This window comes from Monodon monoceros, unplaced genomic scaffold, assembly GCF_005190385.1.
Source record: "Monodon monoceros isolate NGI ecotype Baffin Bay Population unplaced genomic scaffold, NGI_Narwhal_1 Super_Scaffold_21, whole genome shotgun sequence".
Lineage (NCBI taxonomy): Eukaryota > Metazoa > Chordata > Mammalia > Artiodactyla > Monodontidae > Monodon > Monodon monoceros.
This window is the reverse complement of record NW_021703778.1, coordinates 3,701,916-3,728,904: the sequence shown is the minus strand read 5'-3', so window position 1 is coordinate 3,728,904 and position 26,989 is coordinate 3,701,916. Positions and strand designations below refer to the sequence as shown.

Below are 26,989 nucleotides of genomic sequence, written 5' to 3'. Positions count from 1 at the left end.
ACAGTTCATGATTTTGGTATCAACTCTAAGAATACTCTTTGTTTTGCCTGGGGTCCAAAGATTTTGTCCTATGACCTGTTCTAGAAGTTTCACAGTTTTACATTTTACATTTTTTTTAAATTTAGTTGTTTTTGGCTGCGTTGGGTCTTCGTTTAGTTGCAGTGAGCGGGGGCTACTCTTTGTCTAGTTGCAGCGAGCGGGGGCTACTCTTCGTTGTGGTGCGCAGGCTTCTCACTGGGTGGCTTCTCTTGTTGTGGAGCATGGGCTCTAGGTGCGCGGGCTTCAGTAGTTGCGGCACGTGGGCTCAGTAGTTGTGGCTCGTGGGCTCTAGAGCACAGGCTCAGTAGTTGTGGCTCACGGGCTTAGTTGCTCCTCGGCATGTGGGATCTTCCCGGACCAGGGCTCGAACCCGTGTCCCCTGCATTGGCAGGCGGATTCTTAACCACTGTGCCACCAGGGAAGTCCCTTCCTTTTATGTTTAAGTATGTGATCAATTTTGAGTGTGAGGTTTAGGTCACGGTGTTCCCCCTGCCTCCATTCTGGATATCTAATTGTTCCAGCGCCATTTATTGAAAAAGTGATCCCTCCTCCACTGATTGCTTTTGCTTCTTGGCAAGAAATTAATTATGCATGTTGATGAGTCTCTATTTCTGGCTTCTGTTCATCCACTATTCCACTGATTTCTGTGTTTATCCCGAGACAGTACCACTGTCCTGATTACTGCAGCTCTATGATAATCCTTAACATCAGGGAGAGTACTTCCTCCTTTATTTTTCTCCTTCAAGATTGTTTTGGGTATTCTAGGGCTTTTCCCTGTAAATATTACAATAAGTTTGTATCTGCAAAGAAACCTGCTGAGGTTTTGATAGAAATTGCACTTAACCCTATAGATCATTGTAGGGAGAGCTGACATCTTTCCTGTGTTGAGTCTTCCATCCCACGACCACCGTGTGACCCTCCAAGTATTTAGGTCTTCTTTGATTTCTTTTATAAAGTTGACACTTTTTAATTTTCATCATAGAGAGCCATGGTTTTTTAGTACTCTTTTTTAGATTTATACCTGTTTTCTTTGGGACAATTGAAAATGGTATTGCACTTTTGATTTTGGTTTCCACTTTTTCATTGTATACAGAAATGCAGCTTAATTGTATGTTGAGCTTATGTCCTGTGGCCTTAACTGAAATTACATATTAGTTCTTGGAGATGTTTGCAGATTCTTTGGGATTTTCTGAATGGAAAATCATGTCGTAGTCTGCAAATAGAAATGGTTTTGTTTTTCCTTTCCAACCTGTATGTCTTTAATTGCTCTTTCTTGCCTTAGTATAGTGGTTAGAACTTGAATATGATTTTAAAATAAGAATGGTGAGAGCAGACATCCTTGCCTTGTTCCTGATCTTAGAGGGAAGGAATTTAGTCTTTCACCATTAAGTATTATGTCACCTGTAGGGTGGTTTCTTTTTGTAGTTGCTTCTATGAGATTGAGGAAGTTCCCCTGTATTCCTAGGGTACTGGGAGTTTGTATCATGACTGTTCAATTTGTCAAATGCTTTTTCTGCATCAATTGATAAGGCCATGTGATTTTTTTTTTTCCTTCTTTAGCCTTTGATATGATAGGTTGATTGGTTGGTTTTCAAATATTGAACCAGCCTTGCATACCTGGAATAAATCCCACTTGGCTGTGGTGTATTATTTTTTTCATACATTGTTGGGTGGGATTTTATTGAGGAGTTTTGCATCTAAATTCATGAAAGATATTGGCCGGTAGTCTTTCGTGTTTGTGTGTGTGCGCTCTGCCTTGTCAGGTTTTGGTATCAGGGTAATACTGGCCTCATAAAACAATTTGGGAAGTGTTCCCTCTTATTTTCTGGAAGAAATTGTGTAAAATTGATGTTAATTCTTTAAAAATTGGTATTGGCTTTTAGTATACTACAATACACAAGAAAAGACTGTAAATTTCTGCAAAGTTAACACTGAGTCTTGAACGCCAGGTGGTCTGAGAAGTTGCTTATGAAGAAGGGTCCATTGCCTTGAGTTATGTATGTAGACCGGTTCGTTTCAATTCTCATAATTTCTATTTTGTAAAACTCTTAAACTAATTTACACAAACTGCTCCTTGGAGTTTTAAAGATGATAATTAGTATTGCCTAAAAAAGTGATGATAAACACGTTTGAGAATTATTGCCTGTTATATTCTCCTTCCACCCCCAGAGTTACAATGCATATTACTTATAGGCTCTGGGAATCTCGCAGTTAAAAAAGAAAGTTTCTTTTAACCCAACATTTTCAAAATATATTCATTACATGTTATCTGTTAACATTTCATTGAACATTTATTTGGAAAATCTCAACGTTTTTCTTGTCTTTTAACAGGCTTAGGAAAGAGCATAATTTTCTCCTGTCAGAGCTGTAAAGGTTGAAACCTGTATTAAAACCATCATCCCCTTCTTATAGTTCCAAACTGTGGTTACTTTTCTAAACTATTTCAGAGTGCTATTCAACATCTCCTGCTCCACAGGGTCTTAATGCTGTTTCTCTTTTGATTGGTGATCTGGAAGCCTTCTAGATTGTACAGCTAGGACTTCTCCTTTCCTATTCATACTGGCAGAAAGGACAAAAACAGTTCTGACCAGGATAGGCAGGAACAATTCTCTCTCCCCCTTCCCCTTTGCACTCGGGTCTCAAGGTTCTCTCCTGTTAATCCTCAAAGGAAATCTTTTCTTATCAGGCAGTCTTGGTGTATATTTGAATATGTATATATGTGTGTGGATAGATACAGATCTGTGCATTTCCGGTTCTGTCCACTGGTAGAGCCAAGAAGCAAAAAATACTCAGTAGCAATAAGCACACCTAGCACCTATTCCCTGATCTGTTCCCTGCTAAATAGGGCGAAGAATATGCAGAGAAATGGCTGATCCCAGGGCTGGGGCAGGGTAAGTACAAGATAAACCTGGGACATCTTGTTATACCAGAAATTAAGAACTCACAAAATGGCAGAGGCATATCCACTGGCTAATTTGGGGACATTGTAAGCAGTGAACGACTTACAAACATGGAGAAAGTAGGAATTCATTATCACCACACTGGTAATAAGCCGTGCTAAATGGGGGCTTACTACTATTACCAGAAGTGTAGTCTCGCGGTTTTACAGTACAGAATGTCAAGAGCTGAACGGTGCTGTGCGAGGAGACTGCCGGAGAATCATCTTCGCACTAAGTGCGACCGAGATTGAGCCACACAAGAATCGCCAGTGTGTGCTCGCTGTAAGGGGAAGTTCTCATGAGGGTCAGGACATTTCCATGGCCTTAAACTCTCCCCACAAACTGCTCATCAGTTACGGCGGCAGGTGGGGGCGGCAGTTATACGGTGGGGTAATGGGGCAATATCTTGACTGGTGGTCACAGTTATCGCCACTTATGAGAAACAGATGAGCATCATGTGCCTCTAGGTGTGAGACCCTGGGAAGGACTAAGAATAAAGTCGAGTGGTGTGGCAGCTAAGAGAGTATAACCTAATCACAGTGGGGAAAATCCCACAGACACAGTGAGCAACCTGCTAGTAGCGGGAATGGTAATACTCCTGAAACAGACATCATCAGTGTCCTAAAAGACAGCGAAAGGCTGTGGAAATGTTCCAAAGTAAAGGAAGCTAAAGAGACGTCAGGAAAAATAATACCTGATCCCAGAGTGGTCGTGTACTGTAGTGGGAAATGTTATGAATTATTGGATCAGCTGGCAAAAGTGGAATATAGAGTTGATGGCTGTACTGTGATTATGTGGAAACACACTCTGAAGTATTTAGCAGGAAAGAGCCATCCTGAAGGTAATTTACCCTCTGGTGGCTCGAAATAGTGTGTGGGGGGTGTGTGCGGTGTGTGTGTGTGTGTATACACATGGAGGGGGAGAGGACACACACATGCAAGTGACAAAGCAAATGGAGTACAATTTTAACAGCAGGTGAATCTGGGTAAAGGATATGCAGGTGTCCCTTGTGCTGTTTTTATTTGGAGGCTTTTATAAGTTTGAATTTATTTATAAATAAAAAGATTTTTAAAAAACAGATCTTTATAGAGCCTCCTTTTGTTTATTACCTCTCAGAACAGATGTATCCTTTCTTTATGCCCTGAATCTGAAAGATTACATTTTCTCCTTCCCTTTCCCCATTATTCTTCTGGTTTTACTTTCTCACAGATAAAATCTATAGCATCAACCAACCGTGCAGATATAGCAGAACTTTATCTACAAAGGACTTCATATGTAGGATTTCAAATCTTTCAGATCTGGGATTCTCTGTTTACTGTCCCCAAGTACATTCTAGAAGTGACTCAGTAGTTTATAAATATAAAGAAGTTGAAGAATTTCATGATCTAGCTAGCCAGTGATCGCTTTTGTCTTCTTTGGTCCAAGCAAGGATGTCAAATACCTACCACCGCACAGTAAATACCACTATTACGATGGTCTTTTCTGCTGCCCAGAATTTATTCCAGGGTCTTTGCAAGTAGCTGTTACCAGTCACGGGGAGCTAGTGCTTGAGCGGAAACCTGTGTGCCCTCCCTGCTGTGGGAGGTTTCTCCTCAGCCTCGAATACTGTGCCTTCTTTTCCATCAGGAGTTCTATTCTGTTCCCAGTCTACGTTTTGTGCCATTTTGGGGACCCAAATCCCCTTTCACTATTTGCTTCCTGTAATTTAAAAATGCTGCTTGGAGTTATGGACATACCTACCTGTGCACACTTAGTATGAGCTGTAATATGGCATTTGTTACGTAGACTTTTATATGCATTTCACCTTTACTACTGGACTCTAAGCACAGTGGTTTGTACCACTTTGTATCTCCTTTAAAATAATCTCATCAATTTACGTGTACTGTTGTGTTCTTTTTATTAGGTTTATTTTCGATAGAATTTTCTCCTCCATCTCTGTAGAATACTGTATTTTGTTTACCCGTATACATATCTGGGTTTATCTCTAGCAGAATGTTTTAAACAGAGTCAGCTTCTGCTGTATATCTCCCATAGTTAACAATTATTGGCTAACTAGGGCTCACTGTAATTGGTAGAACTCAATTAGAAGAGGCAACTCATTTGCCTGTTTCTCTTTAGACCTTGTTTTTTGCACTCAGTAACATGGCCCAGGAAATTTGAAGATATTCCTGTTTCTAGAACCATGATACATATGTTACATCTTCTTTTTTTTTTTTTTTTTTTTTTGGCGGTACGCGGGCCTCTCACTGCTGTGGCCTCTCCCGTTGCGGAGCGCAGGCTCAGCGGCCATGGCTCACGGGCCCAGCCGCTCCGCGGCATGTGGGATCTTCCCGGACCGGGGCACGAACCCGTGTCCCCTGCATCGGCAGGCGGACTCTCAACCACCGCGCCACCAGGGAAGCCCCATATGTTACATCTTTATCAGCTGCAGCCGAGCTGTCAGTTGGACATTTGGCTGAAGCCAAATTACACTTCAATCATTGGCTGTGGTTTTTTGGTCAAATGAAATCCTAAAGTGAGTTTTTACATGTTAGCTTTTCTCTAGGGTTTTAATATTTTATATCTGAACAAGATTTGGTTCTCCTCATATTTGAAGGTCTTAGATGTGTTTGCATCAACTAAAGAAAAGCTTCTGGCACAGGCAAGAGCAGCCTCTCAGGCACTTGGTAACTTCAGTGGCGAAGACATAGAGCTCCCTAGGGTGGGAATCTTCCTTTCCCATCTCCTTAATTTGTTGGATGTGACTTGTCATTGATGATATAAGGTATGCCAGAAGTATGTCAAGTGTATTTTGATAATGCATAAGTAAGGTGATACTAGGTAGGCTTGTTTAGTTTTTATGAATAATTAAGCTTTGTAAATGTGATTTGCTCTAAAAGAAAAATAAATTTTATAGTGGAGGGTGCCAAAGCAATGTATGAACGAGACCCTAAACACGTATAAAATACACCCTTAAGTAGGCAGAACATTGATAGTTGGGCCCTATCAGTTTGGCTTTCTGGATTATCTGGATCACCACTCTTTAACAGAACTTTCAGTGATGATGGAAATGTTTTTATAATCTGTAGCATCTGGTAACAGCAGTAACCACTAGCCACATGTAATACTTAGCACTTGAAATGTGGCTACTGAATTTTGCATTAAGTTAATTTAAATCTAATTGGTCATACGTGGCTAGTGGTTACTCCACAGATGTGGATTTTTTTGGTTAGGGACAAAACAACAAGTGTGTTTAATCCAACAGTTGGGTTTTTTTTTTTTTTTTTTTTGCGGTATGCGGGCCTCTCACTGTTGTGGCCTCTCCCGTTGCGGAGCACAGGCTCCGGACGCTCAGGCTCAGCGGCCATGGCTCACGGGCCCAGCTGCTCCGCGGCATGTGGGATCTTCCCGGACCGGGGCACGAACCTGCGTCCCCTGCATCGGCAGGCGGACTCTCAACCACTGCGCCACAGGGAAGCCCATTAATCCAACAGTTTTAAACCACTTGGGAATCTCCAAAATCTCTGTTTACATTGCAACAGCAAACAGAATTAGATGGTGGAAAATCATTGAAGGGCTGATGGTGCAGGAAACATGGGTGCAGAGAGGGTAACTTATAGAGATTTTTATGAAGGATCTGAATATTCATTTATTTTAATTAGGAATGTTACAGAAGTGTGATACAGGTCAAAATGAAGCATAACGTTATAGTTGCACAAATATTCGTTGGGTTCCTATGGGCCAGATACTGTGTCAGTCTTGAAGCAGGGATAGCACATGTGGGGCAGGCAGAGTCCCCCCCCCCCCCCCCGTTCCTGTCACAGATGTCACCACGCTGACTGCAGATGTTTTCAGGGTTTTTTCCCACTTGAATAGAGCCAATATCCAAATGCTTTTCAGTAGAGTACTGCGTGCAGAGTTGGTGTACAAGATGAACATGTTTACTGCCTCTGCACTGACGTACAGAGATGGATAAGACACAGTGCTTCCTCTCTGGGAGATCAAGCACATTCGAGTGCTTAACAAATAAGATTGTAAAGTAAAAAGGGGAGTGATCTAGAACAGGCTTTTTTTAAAAAAAATTATTTATTTATTTAAATTTGGCTGTGTTGGGTCTTTGTTGCTGTGCGCTGGCTTTCTCTAGTTGTGGCGAATGGGGCTACTCTCCGTTGCGGTGCACGGGCTTCTCATTGCGGTGGCTTCTCTTGCTGCGGAGCACGGGCTCCAGGCGCGTGGGCTTCAGTAGTTGTGGCATGTGGGCTCAGTAGTTGTGGCGCACGGGCTTAGCTGCTCCGCGGCACGTGGGATCTTCCGGGACCAGGGCTCGAACCCGTGTCCCCTGCATTGGCAGGCGGATTCTTAACCGCTGCGCCACGAGCGAAGTCTCTTCTTTCTTAAACTTAAGTGTGGGAAGCTTAGATTGTTTGTGAGTCTGAAAACACAGTCTTCCAAAACTCTTTCCTGTTTCTTTAGAGATTGTCCAGACACCCGCAAGAGGCTTTGCCCGTGTGTTCACACAGTAAACGGTTGCTTGTGGTTTCTTCTGTCAGCTTTTAGTTTGGATGCTGAGCAGCCCGATTACGATTTGGATTCGGAAGATGAAGTCTTTGTGAATAAACTGAAGAAGAAAATGGACATCTGCCCACTGCAGTTTGAGGAGATGATTGACCGTCTAGAAAAAGGCAGTGGTCAGCAGGTACAGCTTCATTGTATATATATTAAGTGTGTGTATATGTCTATATAAATCTCTCTTCCATATGGAAACAGTGTAATGCTGGGGAGAGGGTAAGCAAGCAGGCTCCGGACAAGCATGAGTTCGTGTCTTATCTCTGCCTGTTACTGGCCTGTGTAATATTCAGCATGTTTAAATTTCTCTGTGCCTCTCTTTCCCCATCTGTAAAATAGATGGATAAACATTGCAGGATTGTTGCAAAAATTAAATAATTTATATACAGCATCTAGCTCATGGTCTGACATGTACAAGGTGCTCAGCATGTCTGTTGTTACTGCTGTTGTTTTGATTGTCATTTAAATTTGCAGGTACTTTTGAGCCTTTTATTTGTATTATGTGAAAATGACGTAATGATTTTACATTTAGCCAGTCAGCCTGCAGGAAGCCAAACTACTGCTGAAAGAAGACGATGAGTTAATTAGGGACGTTCACGAGCACTGGGTCAGACGGAGAAGAGACTGCCGAGGGCCGGCCCTCATCCCAGCAGTGAAACAAGAGAAGCGGGATGGCTCCAGCACAAATGACCCTTACGTGGCCTTTAGAAGACGTACCGAAAAAATGCAGACTCGAAAAGTAAGAGAACCTGGGGAAATTCTGTAGTAATGTTTTTGATGTAAGAAAATTTATTTATAATTATCAGTATCTCAGTATCTGAAGGCTGTGCTTTAATTTGTGTTTAGACAGACTTTCTATATATTGTAATGAAAAATATTGATTTAAAATGTCAGCCTTAATATTCATTAGAGTTATTAATGATATATTTTAATGTTAATCCATTAAAAACCATATTCAAAATTGATTTCCTGGTAATCCGTGTTCCATTTCAGTGTCTTTAAATTCTAATCTCACCCTTCAAATATATATATTCTTATATATCACTAGCTATACTCAGAATGCCAGTAGTCAGAAATGCTTATTGACATTAAACAAAGCGAATTCACATTTACAGAATCGTAAAAATGATGAAGCCTCTTATGAAAAAATGCTTAAGCTGCGTCGAGATCTGAGTCGGGCTGTTACTATTCTAGAGATGATAAAAAGAAGAGAAAAGAGTAAAAGGGAGCTGTTGCACTTAACACTGGAAATTATGGAAAAGAGGTAAAGTATATTTTAATAGCATTAGCAGCGTGGTACCATTAGAATTTTGTGTAGAGTTAATTTATGTCCTAAGCAATTATCTGTAACTCCAGAAATATATTCTTTTAATAATAGAGACTACCGAAATGTGTGCTGTGGTATGCTTTGTATATTTTTACATACGTTTCTCTCTTTATTTTCACTTTTAAAGTGACTGGGTTCAGTAAAAGTAAGTTATTAAGTTATGCCAGGTATTTACAGTTTGGAATCATATTCTTTTGCCCTTACTTGAGTTGTGTGCAGGGCTGTGAGGGAGAGAACATTTGTCACTTCTAAAGCTTTTATTTTATTTACTAGATGGCACTGAATTTTTTCTTAACACTTAACTGAGCTTTTTAACAGGGAAGTATAAAAAGGGGAGAGGGCAAGGCCCATAATCTTAACACTCAGGTAATCCTTTAGCAGGGAGCACAGTGCAAACTTCACGCCTCACTGCCCTATTTCGTAGTCCCTATTCCCAAAGAAAACCACTAATCAGTTTGTTGTGATTCGTTTCAGAAAAGTTAGCTTTATAGCACAGGCAACTCAAATTAGCAGAAAGTCCCTCCACACCATTTTAGGCATGAATTTCAACATCTCCACCAAATCTTTCACCAAAATTGCTATGTTAAAATTTAAACCTTTGTTTTCTTTCCCACAGTTACCTATTAATGGTGCCAAGATAAAGCTATAAGCCAAAAAGCAAAAGAAAGAAACAGTAGGAATTATGTAATCTTCAGTTTTAATAAGCATTCAGCAAATAGTTTACCTGTAATGTTACCTTAGGTCTAATCAGGATTTATAGTTATAGCTCAGTTAGTTATTAGTCGTCACGAGGATGAGTACTTCCTGAACTAACTTTTTCAACTTCCTTTCTTTGCCATTTCAGGTATAGTCTGGGTGACTACAGTGGCGAGATCGTGTCTGAGGTCATGGCGCAGAGACAGCCCATGAAACCTGCTTACTCCATCCCCGTTGTCCCCCTCACCAACAGCGGCCAGTTCAAACACCAGGAAGCCATGGACGTGAAGGAGTTTAAAGCTAATAAGGTAATAAAAATTTCTGTGGGTGGTAGTAGCTGATAATGTTGAGTGGTATTTTATCACTAGATTCAGAGTGAAAAAGAAAAAATACGTATATAAACTCTACCGTGAAAGCCAGCTTTTGATTTAAGACTGGCCTTTAGATATAGCAGTAGAACTTGTAAAGAGGAGATACCTTATAGTTTAATAATTAACTTTTCTTTAAAAACCGTAATGCCATAAACTGCATGAATCTTGGTATAAATGTTTATGTCAGCCGTGATACCTGCCATAATCTTTTTCTTCCTAACAAATATCATTTCAGCCTCTGATCTTTCTTGCCTGTTGCCTGTACCTCAAATTCATACCTCTCCTAGCCTCTGCCCTCACCTGCCATACATATTTCTAACATGCACTGTGTTCGTTGCTCTGTCACTCTTGCCTCTGTGTTTTATTCCCGTGTTGTTTCCCTATATAATGATTTCATATCTTTATCCTCTAAAACTGCTCGCAATTCTCTCTCATTGTTTAGCTAGCAAGTCCTTACTGCTCTTTATTTTTTTAATATCTCAGCATTATGGATTTATTTTTCACTATGTTAACAGTTATCTGAAGTTTGCTTTGTGTATATGTTTCATTATTACTTTCCCAATATTGATTTGTTAATTCTTTAGAATAAAGACTAGACATCCCTTTTTAAAAATGCTCCCCTAGAATTTTCATAGAAAACTAAGAAACAGATACAGGAGCCAGCAGTAAATACTAATTGTTGTTCAAGGATTTCAGCAGCTGGAGAACTTCTGTTCTCTTCTTTTACTTGATTATGATTATGTTTAGGTTGTAGAAACATACTCCTGTGTTTTCACAGAGGCCAACCTCTAAGACTTTACAATAGAAGATGACAAAATGTTAAGGGTCTTGTATCTCTTATGAGTGGGAATGCCTTCATTTTAGCAGTAAACTTATTTTTAAAACTCCCCCCAAACTTTCAGTTTGTTGAACATGGTTTCTAGTGTGTAATTCATGACTGTATTGCAGCAAGATAAGGCCGAGCTTATCCGACCTAAGCGTAAATATGAAAAGAAGCCCAAAGTCTTACCTTCGTCTGCTGCCGCCACTCCTCAGCAGGCCGGCCCCGCCGCGCTGCCTGGCTTCAGCGCTAAAGACCTGAACCAGTATGACTTTCCCAGCTCGGACGAAGAGCCTCTCTCCCAGGTCAGTGTAAGCATTTCTGATTTCTCATGAACACACACGAGGAATGTGGGAAGGCACACGTTCTGACGCACTTCCTTTTATTTAAAGGTTCTGTCTGGCTCTTCGGAAGCTGAGGAAGAGAATGACCCCGATGGTCCTTTTGCTTTCCGTAGGAAGGCAGGCTGTCAGTACTATGCTGTAAGTTTCGGGTTCTCTTTTTAAGTAACAAACTGTTTACCTGGAGCTGACAAAAAAAAAATAATTCAGATTTTTCTTTTTAAGCCTCACTTAGACCAAACTGGCAACTGGCCTTGGACTAGTCCTAGCGACGGAGGATTAGGGGATGTGCGATACCGCTACTGCTTGACCACCCTGACCGTGCCCCAGAGGTGTATCGGATTTGCACGAAGACGGGTTGGCCGCGGTGGAAGGTAAGGCCCTTCTGTGTTCCTAGCAGAGGGATGTTTTAGATGGTGGGCGATGGGATCTAAAGCTTAAAGTGAGGTGGTCCTTCTAAAGAGCTCGTTTTGTTCCTGTCTCCTATTCTTAACTGATTTTTTTGACTGAGATACTTCACCACTTTGTTACCTGTTTCTTATACAACCGTAGCTTTTAATGCATAACTAATGGTTCCCTAATGGATCTGCTTTTCTTCCCAAGATCGAAAGCCTCCGAGATAGATGAAGGCAAGTGTAAATCAGGATTACAAAAAACTGTTTTAGGAGTTCTGAGAGATATTGAGAAAAAGGATTAAATAAGCTAAGAAGTGTCATATAACTGGTACACTGAGTTAACTCGTCAGTGGAAAGGCTCCAGGGCCCATGCAGGACCTGATCTTGACATCAGCTTGCCAGGACGCCTGCCTTTGTTTAGACCTGATAGAGCCCTTCATACTCTGGGTGCCTTTATGTGTGAAGTTGTGTGTGGGAGGGGGGAGGAGTTGCAGAACACATGAAAGCCAAGGAAAAGAAAGGCACTCGTATAATATTAGTGAAAAAAAATTAAAAGGCAAAACAGGTAAATCATCAAGGTGCTTTGAGGAAGAAAGCTAAGGGTATAATTTACAGTCAGTTAATGACTTATACACATTTCTTTCATTTTTGAATCTTTTTTGTTTGTTTGTTTTTTGGGGTTTTTTTTGCGGTATGCGGGCCTCTCACGGTTGTGGCCTCTCCCGTTGCGGAGCACAGGCTCCGGATGCACAGGCTCAGCGGCCATGGCTCATGGGCCCAGCTGCTCCGCGGCATGTGGGATCTTCCCGGACCGGGACACGAACCCGTGTCCCCTGCATTGGCAGGCGGACTCTCAACCACTGCGCCACCAGGGAAGCCCTCATTTTTGAATCTTGATTGCAGTTATTATCACTTCACCGTTAGTTTAGAATTATCCAGTCACTAAAATACATTTTATTAAGCGCTTTTCCAACCCCATCATTATGTTGACATCATAGTAGTGAAAATTCTCTACATTGGCTATATTTTATTCGATACTAGCATGAGTCAGTGTTAACATCCTAAGATGGAGTCATTTACAAAATTTATATAAATAAAATGAAAGTACATCCTCTCGAGTGGTAGCTTCAAATATTTTGTCTATAAAAAATTTTAATAGTGTAAAATATCCAAAGATCACATACCTTTTACTGCTTTTCTCCTACCCACCCCCTCCAAAAAAAAAAAAAAATGAAGTTTTTGCTTAAATAAAGAACAGATATGTTAGCAATATTTCATGAATGTTTTGGTGCTTTATAATGGAAGTGAAAAATCAAATTCGCTTGTATGCAGTAAAGCCAAATGTAGAACTGTTAGAAGACTCTAGCTGTTGTAAGATGGATGATATACCTTATTCTTGAAGGCGGATTCCTTTCTTCTTTAATCGAATCATTATAAAGTGAAAGAACCTTAACAGAAATTGAGATTTTAGCCCATAGAGCCAAATAACGAAATAATCAAATTTATAGCTCTTAAATATTCAGTATGAGGTGGCTTTGGGGGACTTGGGGGAGTAGCTGTTTTACATGTCTGTTTGTGCCTTATTTTTAACAGGGTCTTACTGGACAGAGCTCACTCGGACTATGACAGCATGTTTCGCCATCTGGATTTGGAAATGCTTTCCTCACCACAACATTCTCCAGTCAATCAGATTGCCAATACCTCAGAAACAAATACCTCGGACAAATCTTTCTCTAAAGACCTCAGTCAGATACTAGTCAATATCAAATCATGTAGATGGCGGCATTTTAGGCCTCGGACACCATCCCTACGTGACAGTGACAGTGATGGAGTCTCCTGTAGAAAATGGTATCGGAGTGTAAGTCGAACAGGAGCAGCACAGCCCGGGACCCAGACATGCAGCGCCTCTGCGCAGAGTAAAAGCGGCAGTGGCTCAGCGCACTTTGGTATGTTCATTTGTTACGACGTGCGTTTCTGTGGAAGCACCGGGTTCATCAGTTTTTGGAATATGTGGTCTATTATACTTACAGCTGAAAGTCCTTTTCTCTTAAAATAGAACTTTTAAAAAATCAAGGTTTAAGTATTTATTTGAGTCCTGATTGTATGTGTGTCTTCATTTAAACATTTCCACATACGTAAGATGTTTACTGCTATTTAATATATGACATTTGTTTCCTGGATATACTTTGTGAACTGCCAACCAAGATCCAACTATTATGTTTCAAATAATAAAAAAAAGAAAATGGATCATAAGCTGATAGTGTTTTATATTTGGACACTTTTCTGGTCTTTTACTTAGACTGCTTTAAAGTAAGCCAGTAAGTCGATAGATATACAAGCTTTCTGTGCTTACACATTCATTCAGAATAATTTGTAAGAGGGAAGCTAATTTTTCAAAGAACAACGTTTGTGTAAGGATTATTTTAATAATTTTGGAAACATTTTCAGGTAATACCTACTTTAGCATTAGGCCTACATTGTGAAATGTGTCTAAAATAAATGCCATCTACTTAAAATATTCTTCAAATTTTAGTTTTCTATTTTAAAGCAAATATCTGTTGTTTGAGGCATGTAGATTATAGAAATTCACTGTTAAAATTGTCATACAGATTTTTATAAAGATGTTTATTCTGTCCCCCTAATTATCTGGTAAGGCTACAGTTAAACCTAATAAATATGAAAATGTGCTTCTTATTCTTGAAGACCTTCAGAAAAGGTTCCATAAACTAATTTACTTTGTGGTTAGAAATAAAGTACTTCTGCGAAGCGGAAGTCATTCAGCTCATAAGAAAAATAATAACATTTCAGAAATCAAGTAGAAGATAATCTAACTTAGTCTGAGGCCTACCTAATAGATTATTTATAATCCCATTAATTTCAGAGTCTATATCATGAAGAGTCAGTTTCTCTCTGCTTTTATAGTCTTAAAAATCAAAATGAAGAATATTTCAGTATGAAGGAGGACATATATTGGTGTGAGTGTAGAGATTTTAATAGTATAAACTTGTAATATGTTTCCCTGATAAAGATTTTTCAGTTGTTTAAAATTCTTTTGAGACTAGACGTAGAAAATTGGCTTGTTCTGTCAATTCCTCGTCTTCTCCACCTCTTAAAATAAAGTCATATAGCTATCCTAAGCTCTTACAGTGATTTTTTAATGTAAATTGTTTTGCCATATACTACTTAAGTAAGCACTGATACTGTAAAACTCACTTGATTTGTGTTTGCCAAAGAATATTAAAAGGTGAACATGGAACAGTAGTATTACCAAAAGTATAGCTGAAAAAAATCTTTAATAACCGTATAATTTTCTTTTTAATCATTTCCTTCCCCTGTATATGTGATAAAATTAAATGGGTTTATCAATTTTTTCCTGTTGCATCTAATTGTTTTCAATTTTCCCTTAAATTTTACTAGATCTTCCTGTATACTTAGAGAATAGATACCTGCAGGTTGCTTTAGGGTAGTGCTTCATTCTTTCATGTTTGTGGATATTCCAGAAACCTAAAGCTTTTCTCTTTGTGCTCTATAAAGTATGTAACAGTGGATTCATATCATGTGTAACTTTATCTTAAGGGAATTCAGCTGTAGGCCCCTGGAGAAAAAATTAAAATTTTAGCAGTTCAGATATTATACAGGATTCTAAATAGAGTTGAACTAAAAGAGTGAGCCACGCTGGGAGCGGGAGAAGTGAGTCTATTACTGTTCCTCTTGCAGCGTCAGTGCCTGCATTGCTGCCTCGCTCTGTTAAGCATCTCATCTTGTTGATGTAATTGTAGTTTTAAAGATTTTTTTTTTTCGTTTGGTGTAGCCCCCAGATACAAACCAAACTGCTCCGTCTGGTATTCAGCCACAGAAACTCTGATCTAGCGTGATGCCAAAGGAAACGCGGCTGTGTCGGGCTTGTTGAAAGGAGGAGATGGACCCGTCGTGGTACACGCTAAAGGAATTTTTAAGGCTTAATTTTTACCACACTGACTTTAGAACTTAACCAGTCATTACATGACCTACGAGTCACCTGATATACTTGCCTGCCACCTAAGCCAAATATGTGGGTTTTGATTTAGCCATTTTTTATTATTCTATCATTGTTTTAAATATTAATATTTATGTGTATGCTGTGACATAGTGATGCCCTCTGGACTGATTGTCCCTTTTCTAAATAAGCCTCTATAAGGGCCTGTTCTCACTTTGAAATAGGAAATTCTAATGAGGCTGTCAGGAGCCATGTTTTTGGTAAAGGCCTGAGTTCTAACACGCCAGCTTTCGTAGCCTCTGTGTCAGCTGCTGCTTGGAATCTTTTTTGCTTGCTTCCCTGTCTTGACCATTTTGCAGAGTTGTGCAGTCAGACCAGTAGCCTGGTTAGTCAGTGCTAGAGTGCTTTGGCCTCTGGGTACTGTACAGCAGAATGACACAGTGTTAGAATTTTTAGGACTGGATTTTAGTACGTAAGGATAAATTGTGTATTTTAAATAATCTTTAGTTAATATGTGATTTGGACAGTTTCCAAATACATTTTTCTATTTTTTTTATCTACAAAAATATCTTTGGTGAATTCCCAGGCGGTTCAGTGGTTAGGACTTCGCACTCTCTCCCTGCCGAGGGCCCGGGTTCAATCCCTGCTCGGGGAAGTAAAAATCCCACAAGCTGGGCGGTGCAGCCAAAAGACAAAAGAAAAAAAAAAAACTTTATTAAAAAAATCTTTGAAAGCTTAGTGTTTGTTCAGTGACTATTCATTTGCATGTGTTTGAGGGGATATCAGATTCAGAATTAATACCTTTTTTCATAATTAGGAAGGACTCTGTAATTCAGAAAGACTGAAAACAGAAAAGTGATTTTTTTTTTTTCCAGAAAAGTGATTTTTAAAACCATTATATGTTCAGGATTTGAATTCCTAGTTCCCGGTGAAATTTCATCAGCATTTTAAGTCATTTTTCCAAACTCCCATATCTACAGTATAGATTTGGTTTACTTTCATAAGTCAATAAGAAATTGTAGCAAGAATGATAGGTTCTAATAAGTCTCAATATCTGTAGCTTACTCAGCAGTGCGGTTTACTTCTATTTGTAGCATAAATTTTTTAAAACATTTTTATTGCAGTGTATAGTTGATTAACAATGTTGTGTTAGTTTCTGCTGTACAGCAGAGTGACTCAGTTATACATATCTACTCTTTTTTTTTTTTTTTTTTTGCGGTACGCGGGCCTCTCACTGCTGTGGCCTCTCCCGTTGCGGAGCACAGGCTCCGGACACGCAGGCTCAGTGGCCATGGCTCACGGGCCCAGCCGCTCCGCAGCATGTGGGATCTTCCCGGACCAGGGCACGAACCCGCGTCCCCTGCATCAGCAGGTGGACTCTCAACCACTGCGCCACCAGGGAAGCCCCTATCTATTCTTTTTTAGATTCTTTTCCCATATAGGTCATTACAGAGTATTGAGAAGAGTTCCCTGTGCTCTACAGTAGGTCCTTATTAGTTAGCATAAAATTTTAATATTACGGTAAAAAAGGAACTCTAGATTTGAACACTGAATATTTTCATTGTTAGATTTTGTAGATTTGTGGGACCTTACCCTTACCCGGATGTGTTTCAAAACTCAGAATTACTTCCTCAGCAGATTCTGGAGTAACACCCATAGTGAAATACATTAATAGTTCTACAGTCGTGTAGTGAAGTGCGAGAATAGTCACACTCAGTGGAAAGTTTGACCACAAATAACCTCATGTTCAAGATGTTTGCAGCCAAATGAATTCAGGTTTGGTCGTGTTTTGCCGTCATATGAATTACAACAAACTTTTGTTTTCAGATTGGATGTTTTAGGTAACTGATACGTGCTCACGAACCTCCAGTCTGTCAGTTCAGGCTTACTGATGAGACGGTCGTACTGTAATACTGTCTGGAGTCATTTCAGCTTATGTTTATTTCTTTATAGTTACCCTTCTCTCCTGTATTAAAATAATTTTCTACCTCTGTACTGCTCAGAGAAATTTCTAATTGAGGATTATCTTTTAAAACAGGTGTTTGGGTTTGTTGGTTTTGTTTTTTGTTTTTTTAACAAAATATACATTTTGGTAATCTAGAATCCATCTTCTCAAACTGAATTTTCAAATTGTTTACTTTTTCCTAAGTACCTGTCACCTCCTTCCCCCCACAGCCCTGCCGCCCCCAGTCATTCCATTGATCTGCTCCAGCTACAGGAATGTGACTTAAAGGCCAGCAGGCTGAGCACTAGGCCATTCCTGGCGCTGGTGTACCTACTACATGATAGGTCCTTGCATAAGACATGGACTCGTAAAGTTTTAGATTATTTCATCTAAATTCCTACCCCAGAGGATTGTTAGAAGCTACCCACAGAGCGGTGGTTTCTGGCCTCTGCCTTGGCACCTGTAGGGACAGATTAAAATTCAGCAACTTTCTAGATCAGGTTATTCTGCAGTTGGGAGTCTTGTTTAGAAAGTTTGTCCATATATCGAGCAAAAGCTGCCTCCTTAAATTTAAATCCGCAGGTCCTGTTTGCCCTTGGAAGCACACTGAGAACGTTTTCTTGCTCTCCCACATCATAGTGTCCTCCAGATATTTGAAGTCCTGTCGTGCTCCTTCCCTGTTCTCAGCTTTTAATCTTGTCCCTCCTGTGACTCTGCTCCCCTCCCTAGACCCCTGTCTGTCAGATGCTCTATAGATGAGATTTCTTTTAAAGCATGATGCACACTGTTGGTACATAAAAAGTTTGATTATTTTTTGTAAATCATATTAAATCTAAAACAAACTTTTGTCTATTTCTTTTTATATTTAAAATCTCATTGGCTTGGGGGTAGTTTTGTTTCCCCTTCCACTACTAAATATCTTTGTGACTTTGGATGAAAGTTTCTTCATCTCTAGTGTGAGATTATAGAAGGAAATCACCAAGAATCCCTCCTGATCTAAAATTTTTTGGTCCTTTGAAATGATTCTGATTCTAGGTCTGGTGATCTGTCCACAAAACCACCTTGTCCATCTTTATGTGAATTGCAAACTTGACTACCACACAATATCTGGAGGTAGACATACAACCTAAAAACTTTACCTTGATAGAGATACAGGGAAATATGCTCATTTTTGTTTATTTCCACTTAGCATTTGGTTAGACTTTGCTCAGTTTCCTGTGTAAGTAATAGTGCAAAACCCAGCTCAGATTTTATTTGCCCAAATTTACTGCCTTACCTTTGTCCAAGCTTTCCTACTCATTCATACAGCCTTTTGGATTGGAGTTTTATTTCTCAGAAGAAGTATAAAATCTTAGCATCTCATGGCTTGAAAAGGACTTTAATGATGACTTAATTTAATCTCGTGTATTTCAGATGAACATACTGAGCCCCAAACGATTAAATAACTTGCTCAGGTGAACTCAGCCAGTTATGACAGAGCTGAGAATGAAAGAAAAATCAAGATCTCTTGGCCCCAGACCCATGGTTTTTATTACCATCACTTCTAGCTTATGTTACTCTGTGCATTTCTTCTAGAACATTTATCAAAAATGTCCAGGGGAAATTTTTATAACTAGACTCTGGAGTATAGAGATATGTAAGAAATAGGCTAACATAGGGGATCTAAAATCTCAATGAGCGTTAGTGATCTAAAATGTCAGTTGCATTTTTATTTCTAAATCTGTATTTGGAGGAAGTTAACAGTGGTTAAAAAGAAGTGGAATTCACAAAACCCTCAGAGACTGAGGACTGAAATGTTGATTTAAATAGGGAAAAAATATTTGGAACCTTTATTAAAATCAATTTCCAATTTAATATTGCCAATGTTTAAATTAAAACAAATACCAGCAGAATTCTGCAAAAAAATATTTTCATTCATATAAATGGAGTTTTGTATATAGATCTTTACAGTGAATGCTAAATTATTGTTTTCTAGATGTGTAATGACGTGACCTTCCAGAAATGGTCCTTTTTTTTTTTTCTTCTTTTTTTAAGTTTATTAATTATCTCCTACCAGGAAATTCAAGATTTAGGCAACACACTCAAGCTTAGGAAATTAAAGTAGAAATCACAAAAACATATTAGCGAACCTATCTAATAAATTAAGGATCTTTAGTTTTAAACAGTTGCTTTTATGGATTTTTTTTCAACATAGAGATATTAGTTTAATTATAATCACTCTTTTAGGGCAGCATTTTTTTTTTTTTCAAGTTCTGGTTTAACACGTTTCTGTTATATGGAAATGGTCACGTTGACAGAAAGTTTATGTCAATATTTAGGGATTATCCTATTATCAATAAAAGCTTTTTCCGGTAGAATTCAGATCTGAGAATTACAAACATAGTAGGAAGAGAAACTCATCAAAGGACATATATCAACTAAACAGATTTGTAACACCCAAAATAAGAAAATGAAAAGTAGAATTTTTCCAACAAGAAATTATTTTTTGCCTTTGTAACCCAAGAAATTAGTTCAGCGCAAGTATAAAAGCCTGTGTAAATACTAATAACTTCTGAGGTTTTCTTAAACATTATTTCACAGTTTTCTGATTCGTTCAAAACGTGGTAGAATTTCTACTTAACATCTATCTAAGCATTTTGTAGGTGTCCTAGGCAGAAGCTGTATCCTGGGGGATAAAGATTCTTATGAGTTATAAGTGAAAATTGCAAAACTTGATGAAGTAATATTCTAAAGAAATTATCAAAATGTCTTTAACTAAAGACAACAAATTAGCTGACAGTATTTTGAAAACATTAAACTTCAGATTGAGGAAATATGCATGATTTATAGATTCCCTAGTACCCAGGGATGCATGATAACCCTTTTTTTTTCTGTTCTAAATAGTTCTTACGCAACCATCACAGGCTTCTTAAAAGAAGCCTTAAAGTCAGATGTTGTGATTGTATGTGCTTTTTTTTTTTCTTTTTTTTAAATTGGCAAAAAAAAAGGAAAAAGAAAAAGGTTTCCTTTTTAAAAACTGCACACACTTTTTGGGGGAGTAATAAATGAACATTTTTTTGTTTGTTTTTTTTAGAACTGAGCTCTCCATAGACAAACATAAGTAGCATAACACAGTGTCTTTCCTCAGACATCATTCTGTACAGTAAACCAACATAAACATCTCCGTTCTTATTGACTGGATTTTTTCCAGGTGGGTTAATTGGGTGGGGAAAATTAATTAACCTTTGGAGCCTCTTTTCTTCCTGTTAAGCTTAAAGGATGGGTTCTTTAAAAAAAAAAAAAAAGTAATAAACCAACAACCTTATATTTCATATGAAGGAAATTTTTGTAATGACTAAAATTAGAAAATATGTAGAACAATTAGTATTTCTACACAGAACTGCTAGGGATCATCTGAATGCATTGGGACAGTAGTATGAATAAACTAGAAACTAAATGGTGATTATCAGATTTCTTCTCAAGCTCAGTGCAAAGTTGAATTTCAAATAATGCGGATGAAAAAAGCTGGTGTTACCTTTTACACTGTCTAGCACAAGTGTCACAGCTTACAAAAAGTAATGGTTTTGAAACTTGGGAAGTGAGCACTTCTCTTTCCTATGTGCAGCTTGGAAAGTTTCATTTTGTTTTTCTTTAAACTCAAGCCACTCTCGTTAAGTGTGGTTATAAAAATGCTGAAATTTTCATTCGGAAGTGATCTTTAACAGGATGCTAAAATGCTTTAATTCTGCGCAAATTTTTTCTTAAATGCTAAAATTTGTTTTAGTGTACTATACGATGTGTGTGATAGCTGTGCCTTTTTATAAAGTGTTTTCTCATTTTATGTTCAGCATTTACAGCCGAACAATACCAGCAACATCAGCAGCAGCTGGCACTCATGCAGAAACAGCAGCTTGCACAAATTCAGCAACAGCAAGCAAGTAGTAATTCCTCCACCACCACGTCACAGGTGAGGGATTTGTCTGTCTTATGATTATCCCTCATGGTTTCCCACCAGAGTTCATCTCTAATTACCAACTGTTGTCATAGAGCCTTGCATCTAACCAGCAGAAAAGTGGCTTTCACCTGAATCTACATCATAGCCATTCTGTACAGGGTTTAGAAAGAACGTTACAGGTGAGTATAGAAGCTGTTGCCCTCTGCTACCTATTTTAAAAAGTAAAACTAAAAAGCATAGTCAGATGAGATGGAGACCCTGTCTTCAAGTCTGACCTGTAGTCTGTGAATGTACCTCTTTAATATACAACCCCACCCAGCTCTCTATGTGGAGAGTTTTAATTATTATTAAAATTTATGCTAAAATAACCTCTTTTACTATTCAATCACTTTTGAACTTAAAGCATGATAAATGTTTGCCACTTAAACATATTTAAGGCTGAGATTCGTGTCTCTAAGCGTCTTAGAGGAAAAATTCATTAAAAAGAATTCAAGGCGCTTCTTAATTTCTAGGCTGAGTTAGAATGTGATGTTTTGTTCCTTCTGTTCTAAAGGGATAGTTATCTTACTGTCCCAAACGTGCCTTTGGTCACGTGTGTATATGTATGTGTAAGGTAGATGAAGGAAGTTTTACATACTTATTCAGATTATATGAATTGATTCATTCATTGACTCATTCATTGCAAATCACTGAAGTGTTTTACTAGCATATTTCATGTCCAGCACTTTGTGTTGGAGGTTTACTGTTTCCACCTTATAAAAGGTTTATTTTGGTAATTCCATATTATATATTGTCACATAAGAAGATCAGAATTCATAATCCTTGAGTTATAAGATGATTTGAACATTAATCACATTTATGCCTGTCAGAGAGATGAAGCTATTTCAGTGGTTTGCAACTTTCATTTATATTCAGACTGATTTTGGTAACCTGTGTGGCTTTAATAATAATTTGAGACTAAGTGATGCTGATTAGATTCGTTTTGTATTTTCTTTTTAGGGTTTTGTTTCCAAGACTTTGGATTCTGCCAGTGCTCAGTTTGCTGCTTCTGCTTTGGTGACATCAGAACAACTGATGGGATTCAAGATGAAGGAGGATGTGGTGCTTGGAATCGGGGTGAATGGCGTCCTTCCAGCCTCAGGTAAAAGGATAAAGACGTTTAAGGTGTTTTGATAGTGTTTGTAACGTATGTCTGTAATAAACAAGGAGCAGAGTTGCGGTTGTTCAGCTGCTTCTTCCTTTTCCCTAGGGGTATACAAGGGCTTACACCTCAGTAGTACTGCACCCTCGGCACTTGTCCACACGAGTCCGTCGACGGCAGGGCCAGCTTTGCTACAGCCTGCGAACGCGACGCAGACAGCGGGTTCCCACAGTGCACCGAGTCACCCAGTGACTGCTGCCAGTTCTGCAACAACTCAGGTTCTGATTGGGAACAACATCCGATTAACTGTACCTTCATCAGTCACCACTGTAAACTCTCTTGCCCCCATAAACGCACGACACATACCTAGGACTTTAAGTGCTGTCCCATCGTCTGCCTTAAAGCTGGCTGCCGCAGCAAACTGTCAAGTTTCCAAGGTCCCGTCTTCATCCTCCGTAGATGCAGTTCCACGGTGAGTAGTTCCTTAAACCCAAAGTGTCTGAAAAATATGAAATCTGACTTAACTTCCCTGGCATTGCTCTCTACTTATTTCTTTGTGTTTTTTGCTCTTTTCCTTATATACATTAAAAATGTATAGATGAGAATTCCTTATTTATGTAAGAACTAAACAGGTAAATGTTGTAATTCAATATTGCTGAGAATTTGAACTTTCAAGGGAGTATAGTGAATATTGCATGTATGATTGGGACATGACTTAGTATAATAAGAGCTTATAATATTCTCACTCTTTATTTCACCTTTGGATCGAAGGAGTTCTCTTTAGAATGTTTCTTTTGCTTATGATTTCTTCCACAGCTTCTCACATAGACAGAATTGATAAAACCCGCCATGGCTAGTACACTAATTAAGCCTCTCTTAATAATGTAAATAATGTGAAGGGTTACAGTATTCATGCCGGGTCAGCTTTTAATCAAACCATTATTTTCTATGCTAACTTGTTTTCTTAAGTTTCAGTAGACAGTTTAGAATGTTTGCTCAGGCTCTATTCTGTTTTAAATATTAACGGGAATTAAAATCTTGCTGTCTACTTGAGGGGAAACAAAAAGAGAAAGACAGGAGTTTTCAGTTGAGTTAGAAGATGAGCATAAAAGTGTGAAAAGTTAAATAATATTAATTGTAAGTAATAGGTAAAAATTGTTCTAGAGATATCACAAAATATAATATGCTTGTCAAATTAGCATGTATAGAGTGTGGCTGTAATTTCCATATAAGAGATATTTTTTACACCAGGGATATTCTGGGAATGTTCTACCAAAAAAAAAAAAATCAGATTTCATCTTGGCTGGGCAGAAGGGAGGAAGAAAAGAGTTGGGGAAATACGTATGTGTTTCAGAGCTTACCAAGTAACCTAGTTTGTCTAGAGATTTGGGAAGATTAGTGGTAGAGGTTGGAGTGGTTGGCGGTCGGACTGTGAGGCGTCTTGGCTGCCGCTCTGACGCGTAGACTTCCTCAGCTGGCAGTGGCCCAGGGCAGGAGCAGGCTTCGTAGCAACAGACTGCAGCTATTGGTTTCTGGACCCGTGCATCCCTTCTGCTTCTGAACTTACGTGGTAGTCACATCTGCTCAGTGCTTATCCATTCTTAATATTCTGGGTCTAGTCATAGCTAGCCAAACAACTATAGCTCTTACTTAAATATATAATACGTGGTTTTCATCACGACAGAATTATATAACCACGGGAGACTCAAAGTGTAAGGGAAACGTTCGCATCACTTACTTTAGCCCCTCTGTTTAAAGATGAGGGAACTGAGTTTGCAGGGCAGAAATTGAGACACATGTAGAGAACAAACGTATGGACACCAAGGGGGGAAAGCCGCGGGGGGGTGGGGATGGTGGTGTGATGAATTGGGCGATTGGGACTGATGTGTATAAAATGGATGACTAATAAGAACCTGCTGTAAAAAAAATAAGTAAGTAAGTAAGTAAGAACTGAGACCCAGAGGAGGAACTGAGCTCCCAGAGCACGTCGGCAGTCGAGGGGCAGGGGCAGCGGGGACCCTGGTCTTCTGATTGCTCAGCTCCACGTAGAGAAAAAACTTGGACTTACAAAGTCCTGACATAAATGACCTTCACTCACATTGTTCCTTTTTAAAACTCTTAGGAAAGGTTTAATAGAGGAAGAGATTGAAATTATAAACCAAAGCTTGGTTATTCTTTATGTGTTGTAACATCTAGGTTGCTTGGGTGCTACTACAGGTTTGTTGGTAATGTAGCTGACCATGGAACGTGCAGCGGACACAAGCCTGACTTCCGGTTGTGTGTTCCTAATAATAAATCGTAAAAGTTCATATTCCTCTACTTGCTATCCTGTCCCAAAAAAGTCAGATCTCTTTCTATTATTAAAAACATTCAAACTTTTTATTGGGAAGATCATCTTGATTTGTTAAATTGATTGCAGTTAAGTAATTTATTGAACTTTTTTCAACAGGGAAAATCATGAATCAGAAAAGCCAGCACTAAACAACATAGCAGACAATACAGTAGCGATGGAGGTGACGTAGCTTCCTCAGGAGTGGAGCCGCAGCCTGGGGACTTGATTAGGTGCTATGCATCAGTAGCATTTTGAACGCAAGGGATGATGGAATGCAGCACATGCGTTTCTGTGGCAGCTGTGGGGACTTGACAGCAGTGCTCATCTCTCATGCTTCAATTTTTCTTTTCTTACTGTTAATAGGGAAAAAAATCAACATCTGTAAATTAAGAATACAGCAATTATCTGTACAGTACTGCATATTTGTAATACCCTTGTATATATGTTACTTGAATACAGAGATGTTCATTTGTGATGCTTTGCACTTGGGGGTGGGGGGGGGAGGGAAATAAATTGCAACAAAGAGTGTGAGATGTGAGAGTGTGTAGAGATGAGGTGTCATCACATCATGTGCATGGTGCAGAACCTGCTGTTTTATCTATTTATTGTGCCGTGTTTACAGTTTTGTACACTGTACCTTCATTGGTTCCTGTGCTGTAGTAAATGTGTTAGGTAGCTGTGGACTCCTTGGTATTTTGTAAATGGTATAACATAACTTGGTTCCCCTCTGGGTCCCTGAGTTTTCTGTGTATCATGTGAAAAAAAATGGTGACATACATACAGAATTTTACAAAAAAAAAAAAGGCATCAGTTTTTTAAAAAATGGGGAATGTACTGTTAAATGGGGATCTTCCTGGTCTACTATCATTAGGACAAGTAACGAGCTAAAAATGAAGTCTCTTGAATCTTCCCATCCCCACCTGCCCACAGAGCTGTGGGCAGTTTCTGGTACTTAAAGCACTAATGTTATGTTGCTGCTCTGCAAACAGCCCAGTAGTCCCATTTCCTTCCACACCAGAAAGTGTTAAATCAAGTATGCAAATGGAGTCCTTACAACTGGAGTTTATGTTGTCTTGCCCTTTTTTTAGCACAAGAAAAAAATTGTACTTTTTTATTGTCGAATTGTTTCAAAGACTTCATTCTTTACTTGTTCTTACAAAAAGGATATAAGGGAGAAGAATGCAGTAATTGCTGTACGTGTATCATCATTCCAGTTTCTAAAAACAGCCAGCCAGCTTTTTTCCTTCTAAGATTCTCCAGAAGGCTGCGAGGCCAGAACCACAAATATCGGGTGCCTTCCTTTGGAAATATTTGACCTCTCTTCTGTGAAGAGAATGGTACTTAACAGACTACTACCAGTGCTTTGTCAGTACCGAAGTCTGAATGCCCAGTCCAATGGCATACATTATCCTTAAGGTTTTTAATCCCACCTGGAAAAATTGTGATAGAATTCTCACAAAATAAACCCAGGGCATTACATGTTGACAAACTAATGTGTAGTGGTCGTTTGCTTTTCTTTTCAACCCAAGAACTTTTGTGTGACTTTAATTAAAATCATTCAGCAAAGGTGGGGGCAGGGCCGGTCATGGGAACGTGAGCAATTACTTTCCAGTTCATGTTTTTCAACAATTATTTATTGAATGATTACCTAGTATGCTTGGGACTGTTTTAGGTCCTACTACAGTGAAAAAATTTCCTGCCCTCATGGAATTTATAATTTCATTGAGTGATAAAAACAAGATGAATATGTAAAATTTAAATTGTATTATGGTAAGTATTTGGGGGGAAAGTAAAGCAAGGAGAGGGGAGAAGCAGTGCCAGGATGGGGTGGAGGTTGCCGTTTCCGGTAGGGTGGGCAGAGAAGCGCCCACAGAGATGATGGGGCAAGGGGGGTGGAGAGGATACATACAAGGGCCGGGGTGTGCCTGGTTTGCTGAAGGAACAGCAGTGTGGCTCTGGCGCACAGGCAAAGAGGAGAGGAGTAGGTAAGGTAGGTCAGAGGGCATTGGGGAGGCTGCTCGTGGTGGGCCCGACAGGTGACTTTAAGGACTTAGGATTCTGGAGCAGAGGAGTGATGTGGTCAGAACAGGCTCACTCTGGCTTAGGTGTTCAGAATACAGTAAAGGACCAAATTTTCTCCAAATGTGATGAAGACGATCCACAGACCTCAGGAAATCAACGAACCACA

The 26,989-nt window shown here is 39.1% G+C and overlaps 1 protein-coding gene across 4 annotated transcripts in view; it reads left to right on the top strand.

Annotated features, from left to right (window-relative positions):
• Nucleotides 1-26,329, top strand: part of EPC1 (enhancer of polycomb homolog 1) — a 94,888-nt gene extending 68,559 nt beyond the window's left edge. For 2 of the 4 annotated variants that reach the window (XM_029236609.1, XM_029236607.1), the window contains exons 3-15: nt 7,508-7,653; nt 8,056-8,262; nt 8,639-8,787; nt 9,695-9,854; nt 10,866-11,042; nt 11,130-11,219; nt 11,304-11,452; nt 13,067-13,419; nt 21,222-21,340; nt 21,421-21,507; nt 22,328-22,469; nt 22,578-22,941; nt 24,919-25,631. In XM_029236609.1, coding sequence (XP_029092442.1) covers nt 7,508-7,653; nt 8,056-8,262; nt 8,639-8,787; nt 9,695-9,854; nt 10,866-11,042; nt 11,130-11,219; nt 11,304-11,452; nt 13,067-13,419; nt 21,222-21,340; nt 21,421-21,507; nt 22,328-22,469; nt 22,578-22,941; nt 24,919-24,991 — 2,216 coding nt within the window. In that variant the 3' untranslated portion in view covers nt 24,992-25,631. Of the gene's footprint in view, nt 1-7,507; nt 7,654-8,055; nt 8,263-8,638; nt 8,788-9,694; nt 9,855-10,865; nt 11,043-11,129; nt 11,220-11,303; nt 11,453-13,066; nt 13,420-21,221; nt 21,341-21,420; nt 21,508-22,327; nt 22,470-22,577; nt 22,942-24,918 lie in introns of all 4 variants that reach the window. The other 2 variants (XM_029236611.1, XM_029236608.1) reach the window with 1 other exon arrangement.
• The last annotated feature ends 660 nt before the right edge of the window (nt 26,330-26,989 follow it).